Consider the following 17,700-nt stretch of genomic DNA (forward strand, 5'->3'; position numbering starts at 1 on the left):
ATATATATATATATATATATATATATATATATATATATATATATATATATATATATATATTGTTCTTGATTTTAGGTCTCTTCTGTTTTAGAAATTTATTTTTACGTTTCGAATTTTCCTTAAGTCTTTATCAAAATATGATATTGACACTGACAATTTGCTTATTTGTATTGATCTAAGTAGTGACAAAGAATTACCTGTGACAAATATCTTATGTAATATTAAATGCAATACCAATTATCTAAATAACGAAATTCAAAATGAAATAAGATCTGATATTTGTAATAATATCACTAATTTCAAAAATAAATTGAAAAACAAAAGACAACAAAACAATATCAAACCTCAAAATATAACTAAAAACAAAGAATTCATAAATAAAAATAGAAATCTCAAAATTTTGAAAACAGATAAATTTAATAAAACTGTTGTCATGAAATCAGAAGATTATAATAATAAAATGATGAAATTATTAAACGATAAGACAACTTACAAAAAAAAATTAAACAAGACCCTACGAATTCTTATCAAAAACAAAATAATTATCTAATTCGATCTTAGGAAGAACAACTTTTTATTTAGCCATCAGACGCAAAAAAATTGAATATTCACAATACCTTACTCCCTAAAATATATGGTTTACCAAAACACCACAAACCTGACATTCCCCTTCGACCGATTGTTTCAAGTATTCAAACTCCTCTCACCCCATTATCTAATTATTTGAAAAATATTTTATATCAAAACAAATACTAAGTATATCAAAAACACATGCGATTTCAAAGAAAAAATTAAAAGTATCAAAATTCCTAATGAATATGTATTTATTTCGTTAGATGTGGTTTCTTTATATACAAATATTCCTATTACCATTGTGAAAAATATAATAATCAAAAATTGGGACAAAATTAAAGAATACACAGAAATGCCTCAAAATGAATTTATAAAAGCTATAGAACTCACACTTACAACAACATATTCCAAATATGAAAATGAAATATAGAAACAAATTGATGGTTGTGCTATGGAAGCTTCCATTTCAAGTGTTATAATTATTAATTGGTAATGGAAGATCTTAAGGAAACGGTCCTAAGCAAACTTGATATAAATATTCCATTATTTTTCCGACATGTAGATGATTGCATTTCTGCTGTATCAAAGAATCAAATTGAAAACATAAGTAAAAAATTCAATTCTTATCATGAAAAACTTCAATTCACAATCGAGATTGAGTAAAGTAACAGAATCAATTTTCTTGATGTCACATTATATGAAATTAACAATAACATAAGAACAGAATGGTATACGAAACCAACTTGGTCCTCAAGATATTTAAACATTTAAACAATTCGTGTCATTCTATGTCACAAAAAACATTAGTGATAATAAGTTTGGCTGATAGATCTATCCAACTATCAGATCCTGAATTTAGATGCTTAGATATTCAAAAAGTAAAAACTGCATTGAAAGAAAATAATTATCCGGAAAAAATGATAAATAACATATTCCATAAAGGGATAAACAGATACTACAATCAATTTAAAAACAAAATAGAAACGAAACATTAAAACATTTTTCCTTACCATATGTACAAGGACTTACTACTTATGTACAAGGAATTATTTCAATAAATATGATATTAGTATAAGTCATATAGGACATAATACATTATCCAAATATTTCACTAAATTAAAATCTAAAACACCACAAAACAAAAGAAGTAATATTATATATCAAGTGCTTTGTACTAATTTTGACGTTGTCCACATAGGGCAAACATTTCAGTATTTAGAAAATAGACTAAGAGGTCATCAATACGATAAAAAAATAGAACTGCATTAACGAACTATGAAATATCAAAAAAACAAATTTAATTATAAAGATTCAAATATTCTTGAAACGGAATTTAATGCACAAAAACGGAAATTTTTAGAAATGTTTACATTCATAATAACGAAAAAGCTATAATTGATAAAAAAGATCTAAATAATTTAGTATAATTTATAACTCTATTTTGTAAATTCTAATAAATTTAATTGATTACTGCTATATATTTAAGATGTGGAAACAAGGCAAAATTTATGTTTCTTATTGGAACAAAGTTCTAAGTTGATTTTATCATCATTTTGATATTCATGATGAAGATGATCTATAGATCAATATAAATAAGCAAATTGTCAGTGTCAATATCATATTTTGATAAAGACAAAGAAAAGTCGAAAAAAAATTTTTCTTTCTTCACTATCAAAAAATAACTAATTTTAAAACAGAAGAGACCTAAAATAAAGAACATTTAGATGTATTAATATATCAAAAGGTCATGTACGTAATAATGCAACTGTACTACGCGGGGCATATATTTTACTCATTAATACTTTCTAGAATCATTTCCAACAAAACCTAGAGCTAAGTGTAAGAGAACTAATAACAATTCAATCATACAGATCTCGATTTTTTGCCAGTTTCACTTTTATTTATACAACTCATACTTCCTATACATCTAATGTATTTCTCTATCTCTTAAATATTTTTTATTCTACTCTCACAGTTCTGAAGATGAAAATGTAAATTTTTTCCAAAGTAAGAAAAGGAGAGGTTTAGAAATAATAAATATCTGTGTTATATTAAATTTAATACCCAACAATATGAAAATGATTTTATATAACCACATATTTATTTTTTAACTTATTTTCCCCACCCCCAAAGTCCTTTAACAAATCCAGAAATACCAGCCCCTTGTTTCTGTTTAGATTTTCCATCATCCAGTTTCTCGCTGAGATCAGGAAATTCTACAAAGTTTAATGCTAAATCGAAAAAGAATGGTTTAGCAGGCACTGGTTCCATAGCAGGAGGCAAAGTGACCAAATTGGGATTTTTCAACAGTAGTTGGGTTTCTTCTCTAAATTCATCCAATCTTTCCACCAGTGGTTTTTTACTCTTGTATATTTTCTGACTTTGAGGAAACTGAATCAGATTTTCTTCTGGTTTCTGATCCAGCACCAAATTTGCTTTAGCTATTGCAAGTTCAATTTCTGATTTTTCTTTAACTCTTTGCAAAAGATCTTTTACTTCAGACTCAAATGTACCTAAAAATATCGTTTCATCAATATAAAACCATAAGAAATCAGCAATAAATATAAAAAGAGTACCGAAAGAAATGCAGAAATAATCAACCAATTATAAGACACATCTATAGATGCGTCAACGTACAAGGGAGGACACAAAAGAAAACACATAAGTATAAGCAAATCATACAACTGAACACAATCAACAATGAATAGTAAAAAGTTCTATTAAGAGACATGAATTGACGAATCACAAAAATTCAGAGCAAATGAAACAGGTAAATGACCGAAATGGTAAGAGAAAATAATTATATCTTCCTTTGTCTTAAGGAAAAAGCATGAAGCGTATCGGGTTATAAAAGGTTTGAAAACAATTTGTAACAGACAATATTAATTTTTTCTATATCTATCATTTGAATTTAATGGATAGAATGAATCACTTTATCAGGTATAAGTGAAGTTGAATAAAAATTAATTTTCAGCAATTCTGTACATTATTTTCTTAAGGGATTTCTATATCCATAACAATCTTAGACTACATTGTGTTTTTAATTTATATAATCGTATTTACCTTGATTAATTGTTTGTACTGATTTAAAAGTATAATCGAATAACACTATAGCCTCTTTCCAACGTTTCTGTGCTACCTGCGATTTGGCCAAATAGAAGAATCTAAGTGTTTTATAAGCTTTAACTTGTAAGTCATAATATTTCTGCACCTCTTCATTGTCTTTAATCGCTTCATTTTGGGATAATTCAGTAGTCTGTTGGATATTTATATCCAAAAGGCGAACACAATCCTGTGGCTTCCTACCAACCATCCGGAAAAGTAAATAAATAGAAGTATTTCAAACAATAAATAAATATTTATTAATGTGGACATAAAATAAGGAGTATATAATGGTACATAGAGGACATTTATAGCCAAAAGGAAGAAAAATGGACTGAAATTAAACTTATTACAAACTTTTATTAACTTGTATATAATATCCCATCAATGTTGGCTTTCTGAAAGGATTTTTTCAAGAAGTAAAAAAAGGTGCATATTGATTAGAGGAAAGAAAAAATTGGTTATAAAATATGAAAAAATTGTGAAATTTATTTGATGGAGAGAGGGAAATTAAATAGTATTAGAAAATAGCAAAATTAATAATTTTAAGAAGCGCAGTTAATTTTATTTCACTTAAAATGATCAATATTTATATGAAAAAGTGATTTTACAAATCAAGTAAGAAAATTGAATAACGAAATACTTTTATAGGAATTTCATTGTTAAATATTTAACCAGCTTTTTCCAATCCAACAGTATACATATCAATATATTGTCATACTACATTAGTTGCAATTTGAGCACCCAATCGAGCACATGGGTGCGCAATGCCATATTCAAAATTGTCGTTTTTAAAACAGTTGCGTTTTCTACATGTCCACACCAGACAAATGTTTGGGCTCCATGAGCTTCAAAATTGTGGTTTAAACACAAACTGTAGAATTGACGTTCTGCGGACATTTATTTGAAATTCATTTAGATTTACATTTGTATTTCCTAGAAACAAAATTTTCTTATACATATTATTGAATTCATAGAAAAATTGGGAATATGCATTATTACTTAATAAAGAAGACATAAAATGGCTTAAGAAGGTATATTTAGTAAAAAGTATAGTTTCAAAGAAGTGCTTCCATAATATTCATATTTTTTATTCAATTAATCAAGTATCTTGTATTTGTGTGCCAAGCTCATGAGCGTCGAGTCCATGGTTTTCATGCACAAAGTACTTGATAAATTAGAAAGCAACTATTATAATAATTTAAACTGTTTCACTGTATTCCCACTTAACTCTTTGAATACCTCACTTTTCTGTAACTTTATTAAGTTCATTAAAAAATGAGTATGTATAAATGACAATTTATTAAATTAAATAAATTCTGAAAAATAAATAATTTTTTTAGATACTAATTATGTTTGCGTTATAACAATTTTCGTTTAATAGGGAGATTATATTGCTTGGGCACTTTTTAAGTAGTCTTTCGTTTCTATATATATCAAGTTTTTAAATATATGTAAAAATAAAAAATAAAATACCACTAAATAAAACTTAGCATTGGTACAATGTTACCACTTTTCAAGCACGTACATCACAGAATTTTATTCAATTGACTTCTCACATGAGAAAATTTTATTTTTTTATTTTGGATAATTTTGATCTCAATCACATTTAAAATTTAGAAATTGTATTTTCCGAACTGGTTTGTAAAATCAGCCACCATGTTAACTATAAGTGGATCATATAACTGAACACGATCAACAATGTGGAAACCATATTTGATATTTGGGGGCCATATTTACCAACCTTGTCTGTAAAATCAGTAAAGCATTCCTATGTGATGTACGTTCAATACGAATTGAAAGCAAATAGGCCAATAGTTGTTGATATTCCTTAGTTTGTTTCGCTGTTAGTTTTTCAGCACGACTGCTATCCCTTGCAAGAGTTATAATGTCCCTCAAATCTATAAATAAGTTTTCTAGAATCTTAATTTTACCCTGATTGTCTTCAGCATGTATCAGAGAATCTTTCAAGCCTTCAATGCTTACAAGGAATAATCTAATTTTTTCTATTCTCACTGGAATAATGAGGTTGAACCATTTTATCTAAAATATTGAAATTAATTGAATACAGCAGAGCCATGAAAAAAAAGGTAAAATACATTTTTCATCATCAATATATTTTGATTAAGGCTAAAAGTAGTCAAAACATCAAAATTATATGCTTTTAAATGAAATTTTAATTGATAGAATCCTAAAATCAAGATAATTTATCAACAAAATTACTATGATATATACCTCATATAATACATCTTCAGTTTTTTCTTTATTCTGAGATACGAGTGCATCAAAGTTCTCCAGTACACCTTGAGTACGAAGTTCTAGCAGATCTACTGCTTTCTCATCTCCAATATTATAAGCACAGTAACGTAGGCTGGGACTAATTTCTTCTACTCTTTGTTTGTATGGTAGCTGTTCTTCCTCAGGCAGTGTAGAAGCTATTTTTTCATAAATTACTTGAGCTTTTTTAAGATTCTCAACTGCTTGTTGCCATAATTGGAGCTCAAATTGCAAGCTACCTTGTATCCAAGCAAGATATGCTTGGGCTTCCAGTTTAGTACGGGCGTCACACCTTTCTTGCTAAAAATATGGAATTGTTAACTCTTTAAATTTATATTTACTGAGAAATTATATCATTTTTGGCAAAACGTGAAAAATACAGATTTCAAGAATTATAGAAGCATAAGTTGCTGATTTTTTAATTAAGAGATTACGAAGGTATCTTAGAGTACTGGTTAATAAAAATAATTGGCTTTTGGAAAGAATTAAGTACATAAAACAATGTATTTACATTATATTTACAGGTAATAGAGTAAAAACTGAAAACAAATTAAGAAGAATACCATAAGTCTATACATTCAAAAAGCATTTAATAGTGCTGCCAAAAACAAATTTGCAGAAATATCACAAGAATGAAAATTTTGTGTTAAATTGAGAAAAAATATTGAATCAAAATGATGAGAAATACTAATGATTAATCATTAATCATGACAAACAAAGGTTTAAAACAAAGATTCCAAGAAGGACATTACAGTTGTTTTTCCAAGTTTGAAAAAAAACCTTTATGAGGTTTGTAGATTATTTGAAATTCTCAATTGATTAATATATAGTGTGAAATAATGTATTACCTACCTTTTATATAATTAATAGTTTCATTACATCATATTTGAAATAAAAAATGGATTAATTCTATAAATTTTTTTAGGATTCATCAATGATAACTTTTTGGGGCCAAAACTTCTGTTTTGATTCGATTGGCCAATTTTTTATACCAAAGGTAAAACAGTTCACAGTAGGTGAACTTTAAAACATTAAGATTTCTTTAAAGACACCAACCTATTAAACTTTATAAATATTTTCAACAAACTTTATTATATAATGATTCTCACCTTACAAAGCTCATCTAACTGAATTGCATACACACAAGCTTTTCTCATCTTCTGAACTAAGTGGAACTTCTTTCTGGGTTCAGTATTGGATTCCTGTCTCAACTGCATCGCATATGCCCAACACCTCTCTGCTAGTATTAATGGGATGTGTAAAAACCTTTCATCTGATCGAGGACTTATTATATGGGCTTCAGTGACATCTCGTTTTTTGAAGTGCCTCCTATCACCTTGAGGTATTTTTAAAACTTTCCGCAACCTACTGATCCTTCTAGAGCAATAACCCCTATAACGTTGGTAATCTCCATGTCTGAGACCATGCTGCTGTTGAATATCTTTAATTAGTTTTAGAACTGAAATATGACAAAAGTTTTATATAGTTTAATTCCAACAAAATTTTAAATATATGCACAAATCTTCAATATTTTGTATCTATACCTAACATAATAAGAAATATCTGTCCCTGATGTGATTTATCATTAACAGAGATTTGTTAAATGGAAAGTATCTTCTGTTCATATTTTATTTAAAAACAGAACAACTTCAAATATTCATATATAAAAATAAGTATTTTTTATTTGAAACTCTTGTAACAGATGTCAACAAATTAAGGTTAATTTTATGAATTACAATAAACTTACTTTCAAGAGTGAAGGGTTGCAACGGATCCGATTGAGGAGTTTTATTTTGGGTTGATTCTGATTGAGGGTTTTCAATTTTTTCAGTTCCCATTATTCTTTCCTATTAACAAATTCACGTTTATAAACGACGTTTACTAACGTCAATTTTTCACTAAAAATGTCAATGTCAGTTAACGGGACACGTGCGTATAAAATGTCAATTGAGTGTGTAAGTTTGAATTTGATTTTACATATACTTTTCTTTTATATTTAACATAATATAATGATAGATAACAATTACTGAATTATTAAAGCCAGTGCTGGCTTATTGAAATTTTGAATCAATCAATCAATAGTATCATTATTTAAAAAATAGCAGCAAGCATCCGGGAAAATTTGTTGATTAAATCAAATGTTTATTGTAAATTGGCAACATTGTCGGTTCTTGTTTATTTTCGGCCATATGACGTCATCACTACATTTAAAGTTTTCATAAGTTGTAGGTGTGCGTTTATATAAAATTTTAAGCCATTCTTTATAAAATATATTTGTTTTAAATGTGGTAAGTATACAGATAATTAAATTTAAACAATATATATATATATATATATATATATATATATATATATATAATATAAAAATTAGGAATAGATTTTCTTATACACTAATACTCCAATTAAAAAGATCCTACTTATTTAAATTTATGGATAAGTATGCAGAATTGTATTAAATCGACTTAACATATTGATAAAACTAATCAGAAGTTTCAAATATATTGATTTGATATAATTCCAGCTTAGCAAAAGTTAGAATAGCATTTATTCCAATGAATAAATCCCATACTAATGAATTTATGTAATGTAAACAATTTGTATATTCACGTTTCCTTGAGCATGCTTTACAAGATTACAATCGAGATCTTTGGTTGTCATTTTCATCTTGTAATAGTATAAGTGGAGGGAACTGACTACCTATTTTTAGAAACACACATGGGGTCATTTCTTATTTAATCTTTGAAGGCAGAGTGTACCTAAGATCAAAATGGAGTTTTCAATTTTCAGGACGAGCTTGTTATATACCTATAATGGATTCTAGATCGAGGAAATCAAGATCGAGAACACCTCACACTCAATTAGAAGCTTTCAGTAAGGAATTTGTTGATAAAGAAGTCTTGGCAGAAGAAAGTGTTCGGGTCACACGAAGCACCACTACATCTGAAAAGTAAGCTAATTACTCCTTCATTGAGCAAATATATCTACAATGTATCGTATACCTCTAGAAGTAGCAGTGATGATTTTATATACATTTGATTTTTTTGTCAGGCTAGTGTTCATCTTTTTTGGTTTTTTATGGTCAATTCTTAATATTTAGTTTAATAAAACATGTATAAAAACATGTATATAAAAAATCTATAAAAATCATTATATACAATTAAATTTTTTTGCTTCCACTTTACATGCTCATGTAAATTGAAGAAATATACAGATATGATAATAAGAATAATTTTATTCACAATTAATTATAATGGTTTAATGAAATTAAATAAGGGAATAAGGATGAAATGAAAGATAATTACCTTTGATCTTTTTTTTATTATGAACACTATTATGTTTCAACTTATCTTGTATAGACTAAAATAGCATCACATATTTGTACAATGTATGGGGCTTGTATCATATTAAGTGTTTTCAATGATGCAGTGAAAATGTCTTTGGATGATTATCATTTCTTTTAAATTGCTGAGTTGAAAAATCGCTCAATTTGCTATTGTTTTTGAGATAAAACAGAAAAGCAAAATGTTTTGGAGCTATTCAGATCATATAAACTCAATTAGTGCCATTCTCTGTTATTTTGGTTGTTTATATGTTTTATTATGTTTTTTACATTTATAGAAATGCTTGATAAGAATATTCCTATTTAATATTTTTCAATTTATGTATTATATTTTTCAATTTATATTATCAATGATAAATGGATTATACTTTTAACTGAATAAGTGGATATACTACACTTAATATAATTATATTATATCTTATTGGAAAGTGCAAAACCTACCAAAACACTCCTCAATAATGACATTATCATTGTTTCCATATTATTACAGAGTCTGGGAGGTAAAAGCGAATGCTGTTACAGTAGATGAAGTTACATCTACAAATGTTCAACCAGTGAAAAAATTATCAAGTAAGTCTGAACGAGTGAGTTACAGATGGTTCAAAACTTCGGATTATTCTTCTGAAGATGGTGAAAATGAAGTTAGTTCAACTAAAACAATATCATTAAATGAGAAAAATCAAATAATAAAAGACGCCAAAGCAGCCTCGTCTAATGGTAAAGGACAAATATCAGCTTTAGATCTATACAAACAATCAGGAAGATATTGGGAGTAAGTATAACTTCTTTTCAGAGCTACTAATATGCTATTGCAATTGTATCTTAAATATTTCCCTCCATTGAGATACAATTTTATCCAAATGAAAATGATACTAAAGACATAAGTTGATTCAAGTTGTTTCAATGTAGTATTGAAAATTCTGCATCAAATTCAAAAGTGAAATAATTTTGGAGTTATCAATAATTTTCATACCCCTGTGGAATAACCAGTAAAATATCTTCTAAATCTCAAATGGAATTGATAGTTATTGGATATTAAGGAGTGAAATGGGTTAAGGTAATATTTATCAAAACTATTTAAAAGCAATTAATCAATACTTTTACAAATAAAACAGTAATTTGAATATTCATATATTCATTGTATGCTAATCTATTAGATAAAAACATTTGGAAATCAATTTAGGATAATCTAAAGACTTATTATCATTGTTATTAGTAATTCGTAACAACCGAAAAACATTATAGATATTAGTTCTATAATCATTTATTCTATAAAAATACAGATTTCTATGGACCTTCCTATATTGCATATCTCCTATCACATTTCACAGCTGTTTGATATAACCATTTAAGATATTACTATGTGCTTTTACACAATTGATTTTTTTTATAATGTGGCTGAAAAATGATGATATGTATTGTCAAAACTTATTATGACAAATATTGAAAGCTTTAAAAATCTTATTAAAAAATTACACTATCAGCTCTGTATTTTTTAATAATAATTAATTATAAACTTGACATTAATATTAATAACTAATGAAATATTTTAACAATAAAATACTGAAATTAAGTTGTACAATAAATAATGCTATATTGCGAAACTAATTACAAAAATTTTTTTTCCAGTTTTGAAATGGTTTCAATATAATTTCTGAGTGTTGATTTAATTTTGAACTTGTCTTTGTGGCTAAAAGCTCTCTTTTCTTAGTTTGTTACTTTTTGGGAGAACATTTTAACAAAGTTTATAGTTTGTGTTCCAAATTCCCAAAGTTCCTCTCATGATTGAGTATACGAGGATGGTGCCTGAAGTACCTAGACCCACAAAGAAAGCACAAAAATTTTAGAAAAAATATATTTATTTTTCAACTTATCTCCTTTTAGCTCCATACATTTTTCCGAACGATGTTCAATAAGTTCAATACCCTTTTTATAATAAGAATCGTCAAGCTACTCAAAATAGACATCACCTCTTCATTGTTGGAAAATATTTGACCACCGAGCTATTTTGTCAACCTTGGGAACAGAAAATAATCTGAGGGGGCTAAATCTGGCATAAGGTAGCAATTCAAACTTTAATTCATTAATTTTGACCTTTGCTGCACGGATGTGTGGATGTGTAATCCAGTGTATTGTATTGATGAAACAACACTTTCTTCTTAACCAAATGCGACCGTTTTTGCTTAATTTCTTCGCTCAAACTTTGCAAAAAGTTCGCATGGTACTCGCCGTTTTAGTTTTAGTTTTTCCTTTTTCAAGATATTTATCGAAAATTATCCAACGTGCATTCTAAAAAACCGACGCCATGACCTTGCCTGCAGTTGGAACGGTCTTTGCCTTCTTTGGAGCCGGTTCTCCATTTTCAGTCCATTGTTATTTTGTTTCGGATATGAAGGAACTAAGTTTCATTCATGGTTATGAAACTGCGCAAAACTTCGGTTTTATTTCTAGGAAACATTGCCAAACACTTGATAAAAACATCTTGACGACACTTGTCCATTGTGACTAAACGTGGCACCCATCTTACGCACAGTTTTCTCATGTTCAAATTTTCAGTTAATATACGACGTACCGCCTTTTTGAAATGCCTGCTATGTCTGCTAGCTCGCGCACTTTCAGTCAACGATTGTACAGTACCGCTTCGTGGATTTTCTTCAACATTTCTGGAGTTGTTACGTAATTTGTATAACCACTCCTTTAAACTGTACTACCCAATATTTTACTGTTTTTATCGAAGGAGTAATCTCATCCAGAGTAGAAACTAGTTCAACTTTTATAGTGGTCGGGCTAATGTCTTTCAACTAAAAGTATTGTATCACATAACGATGACCGATTTTTTTAACGCTTTAATTCACTGAAAACGCTCGTATTTTTCAAGCAGCTACCGCCATCTCTAGCTCTGCCCAGGTACTTCTGGAACCATCCTCGTATACCAACTCTTCATAATACTTATCTATAAGGTTGGCAACCCAAATATTTTCGCTTTTTACTTATAGAGAGCCTTGCTCTATTTTTTGAATAACTTATGTTAGTGCTGTACCTTATCGTTTGTCACGTGATACTAGTCACATTGACGTAACTTTAAAAGCGAGTAGTGCATGATTTTTATTAAAGCTATTAGTTGTGTGTGCATATTTTACTTTTTTATTTTCCTAAAGAAAAGGAAGCTGCTGCGGCTCACAAAGAAATATGTGAAGTTTATGGTGGTGATTGCTTAACAGAGAGCACGTGTCAGAATTGGTCTAAAAAATCGGTACTGGAGATTTTTCCCTCAAAAATGAGCAACGTTCTGGTCGGCCTGCTGAAGTTGATGATGACCAAATCATAGTTATAATTGAAAAGAATTGTCATATAACTGTTCGATAGGTTGCGAAGACATGTATTGCACACATCAATTGAAAAACACTAAAAATGTCTTGGGCTAGTTAAGAAGCTTGATATTTGGGTAACTCACAAATTGAAAGACATTCATTTAACACAAATAATCAACATTTGCGATATCCAACTTAAACGAAATGAAACCCTTTCTTGAAAAGAATCATCACTGGTGATGAAATATGGGTCCTGTACAGTAACATGGTTCGTAAACGATCATTGACCAAACACGATGAACCAGTACAAACCACATCGAAAGCTGAAAAACAACAAAAAAGCTCATGCTGTCAGTTTGGTGGGGTTACAAAGATATTGTGTTTTTTTAGGTTCCAAGGAACCAAACGATCAATTTTGATGTTCTCAACAATTAATGAAACTGGATGAAGAAATTCAAGAAAAACAGTTTGCATAAGTCTTTGAATGGTCAAACTTTCCCAAATGACGATGACCTTCAGTCGCATCCGGTTTAGTTTTTTGCTGATAAAGACCAGAAAAAATATAATAATTGATTAAAAACTATTCTTTGTTAAAAAAAGTATTTTATTTTACACTACAAAACCGAAATTACTTTGTCGCCAACGTGGACGTTGAAAAAATATATTTCTTTTTGTAATAGAATTTTTATTGGTGAATAATTTCCCATTAGTGATTTTAAATTGATTCCGCACTGCAATCATCTTATCAATTAACTAATAGTACAAAAACTTACTTATTTTTTGCCTCTTTTTATTAGTAAACTGACATTCAATTTTAAATTACTATGTACTTATATGATTGTTGAATGTTTTAAAAATAGAGGATATTGTTTATAATACAAATCAGTGTATACATTTCTTTCAAAGCTTAGATAGGTATGTTCATTTACAAAATCTTTGATTCAACATAACAGTTTAAGTTTCATAAGTTATTAATTTTGTTCATGGAGCACCACATTGTCAGTTTAATTTATTTATGTTTTAAATCCAACAACTTTCTTAAAATATGTGTTGAATTTGTCATAATATAAAGCTAAGAATATCTAAAGAAAATAATACATTAGGAAAAAACTTCATCTTATTGTAATGGTATATAGTGGAAATAACATACAAGTTAGTAGGAACACTGATTAATTTCACTTATATTTGTATATATTGATTTTTAATCTTGTACATAATGAGTTGAAACTACTTTTCCTCACATATATTAGAAGTACAGTTAAAGTAATCTCTACATACCAACATCAATATCCAGTTTTATCAATTTCAGTTTGAAATGATCATCAAATATTTCCTCAGTGAATTTGGTATTTTCTGAACACCGAATTAATAAATCAATCAATTTTTGTCAAATAATCACCATATTTTCTTAAATCGCCTCCAAATGAATTATACTCCCAAAAATTTTATTAATACAACCATTTCCAATCAATAGAAGACATCAACAAAATTCTTGGCAAGTACCGGATTATAATCAAGAACCAATAAATTGTCAAATAATCACTATATTTCCTTAATAAGGCTTCAAATGACTTTTATATTCCCAAAAATCTAATTAATGAAATTAAATTAATGATTCAATTACTTGTTACTTCTAGTTTATTATTTGTGAAAAGATTCATAACAAAGACAAAGATAATGTATACCAATAACACTGTAATAAATTTTACTAGAAAAGTAAATTTGTATCCATATTGTATTTTAATTCAAAATTTAAATTATATATTGATTGTTTTTTTTTGTTTTAGCATTTACCCAAAAACAGACTACACCTATTCACCCCATTCAAGAGACAGAGTCGAAATAGCGCCAGGCGTTGTGGCTATGCGCCAAACATGTCTCGAAAACCGATCCATTCCATCAGTTCATCTTCAGACGATTCTCATTTATTCACAAGTGTAGAACATAAACAAACTAACACGGAATTATACGGTTCTCGAGGCGTCGAAGATATTTACCACAATTATAAGCCGAGGCAACTATTCAATAATAACTATGAAGGTACTTATTCAATATCTACCCAGAAGACTAGATCTGTTTGGTCGAGGATAAGAACTACAACTGTAACATGGATAACAACTATTATCACAACGTTTTTGTCGATTGCATATTTTGGTTTCAAAGTTCAAACCTCTTTGTTTACCAAGTTGCATAAACTTACCAGTAGGATAATGCTTATGGATACGTGGTTGTTATGGAAGAACAAGGTCGGCAACAAGGCTACGAAATTAGCGGCTCTGTGTGTCATCCCATTATTACTTTTAGGAGGTAAGTGGATTTTTTTTCTAATAATGAAAATGCTACTCCAACTATATTGGATAATGAACCAATTGTCATCTGTTTTAACCTGGATATTAATACTGATGTGGACTTATTTTGAAATTATAATGACGTCTATTATTGTCAATAATCTTTAAACTTCCAAGTTTGATCCAAAACTTTCTAGCATATTGATAGATATGCCTGCTGAAAGTGAAATACTTTAAGAAAATCATCAGATTGAGCAATAAATTTACTTCCTACTACTTGTTAAGGGAGAAGTGAAAAGGAAAAGAGAATGTCCACAGAAAAAAATGAGAGAAACATATAGAGAAGATTTAGGAAGAATAGGAATAGAGAATAAAAGCCATGAATAAAAATAGATGGAGGAAAGGAGCATAGTGACTCCAACCATTGGGCCTGCAATGCCTGTTGAGCTGTTTATTATATATATATATATATATATATATATATATATATATATATATATATATAATCTTTCATTCACTCAATGATGCTAACAGAAATAAGAGGCATAAAAATATATTAGGATATTCTCTTTCTACTGGTTTACCCCATCTTTTTCAGAGTTAGCTCAAATTCAAGTAAACAAATTGCCCAATTCACAAACTCGACTTTGTTCGACTTCAAATTCGACTCTGCATTGCTAGAGAGATTGGACACGACCCAATCTCCTACGTTTCTCTGCATCCGTGTAGGTAGCTTGCTGTTACAAAGGCCGGCGCATCGTACTGTGTGCCAAATGTGGTACCTCCTACTTCTCTATTCGCGTCGCAGGTCCTGGAGAACTTTTTCGGTGAAGGTTGTCGTTGCATTCCATTTATTTTCAGAGCTAATCATTGCTTCGACCAAGCTATTAGGGGTGTTGCCTTGATCTAGTGTGACTCCAGCTCATATCGGTATATCTCAAATCTTAGGCATTCCAAAAAAACATGCTCTGTTTCAATCACGTCTTTTGCCATCGTAGCATACTCGTCCGTCTCTCCTCAGTTTTGATATAGTTTGCATCTCCATTGTCGTTTTTTGTTCGGCCATGTATTCACCTCCTTTTCATAGCTAGTTTTTCAATAGGTAACATTCCTGCAATTACTTCGGCGGCATTCTTCGAAATCGTACGGAATGCACTTATTACTCAGAGGCACTCAACTGGTAAATTGCTTGGGTCTTCCTGTATTGGGCATTAGTCTTGACAATGTCACTCTGACCCTTGATGCTTGAGTGGCAGCGTTCTCCACCTGTTGCTTAAACTAAGGCAAGCGTCACTTGTCACAACCAGATATTAGATTGATGGCTGTGATGTGATCCCGTGTTTCCCCCGCGAAATGTGATCGTTTCGAGTTTCTTCTTTGCTAGTTATTAGAACCGCTTTTGTTTTATGCTCTGCTAACTCTTGAACAATATGATTAAGGTACTTCTGATATATTTTGAAAGAGACATTGAGGGGGGCTTTACAGATCTCCCAAATGAATGCTTAGAATGACAATAACTATTTCATAGGCGAATGCAATAGGTGTGACGGCTCTTGATAGTTTCAGCTGGAGCATACCGTTGTGATCTATTTGATCGAATCTTCCCATTTAAACTTTATGAATAAAAGTATCTGTGGATAGCAAATTTAAATGACATTGTTGTTGGACAAGCACTTGAAACTAAATCAACTATATAAAAAACCAATTATGTATGAGATATACAGAGTTCTTAAAAGCAACAGAAAAGGGGGTGTAATATAATATAATATAATATAATTTAATAGTATTGGATAAATAATTTGTGACTATGAACAACAATGTCAGACTCGACCATTAGAAGAAGAGTAAAATAACCGAATTTTCAATTGAAATCATAGTGCCATCTATTTAATTGTGCAGCGTTAGCAAAGTACGTTTATTTCAATGAGAAACAGTAAACGCAGGGGTGTTCAATTATATTTCGCATATTTAGGTTATGTTCGTGAGGTCACCGTAAAAAAAATAACCTCGAAAGAAAGGAAATATTTTAACATTTTGCCTAGTATGGAAGTTGATATGTTTCATAAAATTATGAAGATTATATGTAAAAATCAAGTTGTAAATTGAAATATATCATTATATTTCTGAAATAATACTAATAATATACAACAAACGATTGAAATTATTAAATTTATTAGCTTGTTTTATAAATTAAAAAATAGATATTTGTAAGGTTAAAGCAAGAAAATAATAAATATAATTTTGGGATCATTACAAATTAACTTCAAGTTTCTGTAAAGAAGTAATCGCAGGCGCGCACATTAGCCTCTGATCGCGCAGTTTAAGCAAAAAATTCTTAATCCACTAAACAGTTTGATTTAATACTTATGGTCCGTCAAGGTATGTGAACTTCATTAAATACTTACCAATTTTTTTTAAGTCGTTTAAACTTAAGAAACGACTCACTCAATCATCACTATTATATAAGTTTGGCAATTTTTTTTAAATGAAACTTAATAATTGCTCTGTGCGCTAGCTTCTTTCGAGGTTATGTATTTTACGGTGACGTCACGAACATAACCTAAATATGCGAAATATAATTGAACACCCCTGGGTTTACTGTTTCTCATTGAAATAAACGTACTTTTCTATCGCTGCAAAATTAAACAGATGGCACTATTATTTCAATTGAAAATTCGGTTATTTATCTCTTCTTCTAATGAGTACACTCTAAACTAGCGATGCACAAACTGCGAGTTGCATGCGTCCCGCGGGTGTTTTACTTGTCTGTCCGTCAGCGAATTAAATAATTTCGAAACAAAAAAAAAAT

The 17,700-nt window shown here is 29.3% G+C and overlaps 2 protein-coding genes across 2 annotated transcripts in view; one reads left to right on the forward strand and one right to left on the reverse strand.

The window, feature by feature from the left end:
- Nucleotides 1-2,615: 2,615 nt before the first annotated feature.
- LOC130902168 (signal recognition particle subunit SRP68) lies at nucleotides 2,616-7,910 on the reverse strand. The gene is made up of 6 exons (XM_057814059.1): nucleotides 7,700-7,910; nucleotides 7,062-7,411; nucleotides 5,911-6,252; nucleotides 5,420-5,718; nucleotides 3,637-3,875; nucleotides 2,616-3,086 (listed from the first exon to the last, which is right to left on the reverse strand). Exons 1-6 carry the CDS (start codon nucleotides 7,788-7,790, stop codon nucleotides 2,686-2,688), a joined length of 1,722 nt encoding a protein of 573 aa, XP_057670042.1. The 5' UTR covers nucleotides 7,791-7,910; the 3' UTR covers nucleotides 2,616-2,685.
- Nucleotides 7,911-7,953: 43 nt separating this feature from the next.
- The window catches only part of LOC130902167 (klaroid protein-like), a 47,550-nt gene continuing 37,803 nt past the window's right edge, over nucleotides 7,954-17,700 (forward strand). Inside the window, 5 exon segments of the mRNA XM_057814058.1 lie at nucleotides 7,954-8,240; nucleotides 8,740-8,899; nucleotides 9,783-10,064; nucleotides 14,391-14,469; nucleotides 14,472-14,910. Of these exon segments, the coding sequence (XP_057670041.1) occupies nucleotides 8,763-8,899; nucleotides 9,783-10,064; nucleotides 14,391-14,469; nucleotides 14,472-14,910 (937 nt within the window). The 5' untranslated portion in view covers nucleotides 7,954-8,240; nucleotides 8,740-8,762.

This window comes from Diorhabda carinulata, chromosome X (assembly GCF_026250575.1).
Source record: "Diorhabda carinulata isolate Delta chromosome X, icDioCari1.1, whole genome shotgun sequence".
Classification (NCBI taxonomy): domain Eukaryota; kingdom Metazoa; phylum Arthropoda; class Insecta; order Coleoptera; family Chrysomelidae; genus Diorhabda; species Diorhabda carinulata.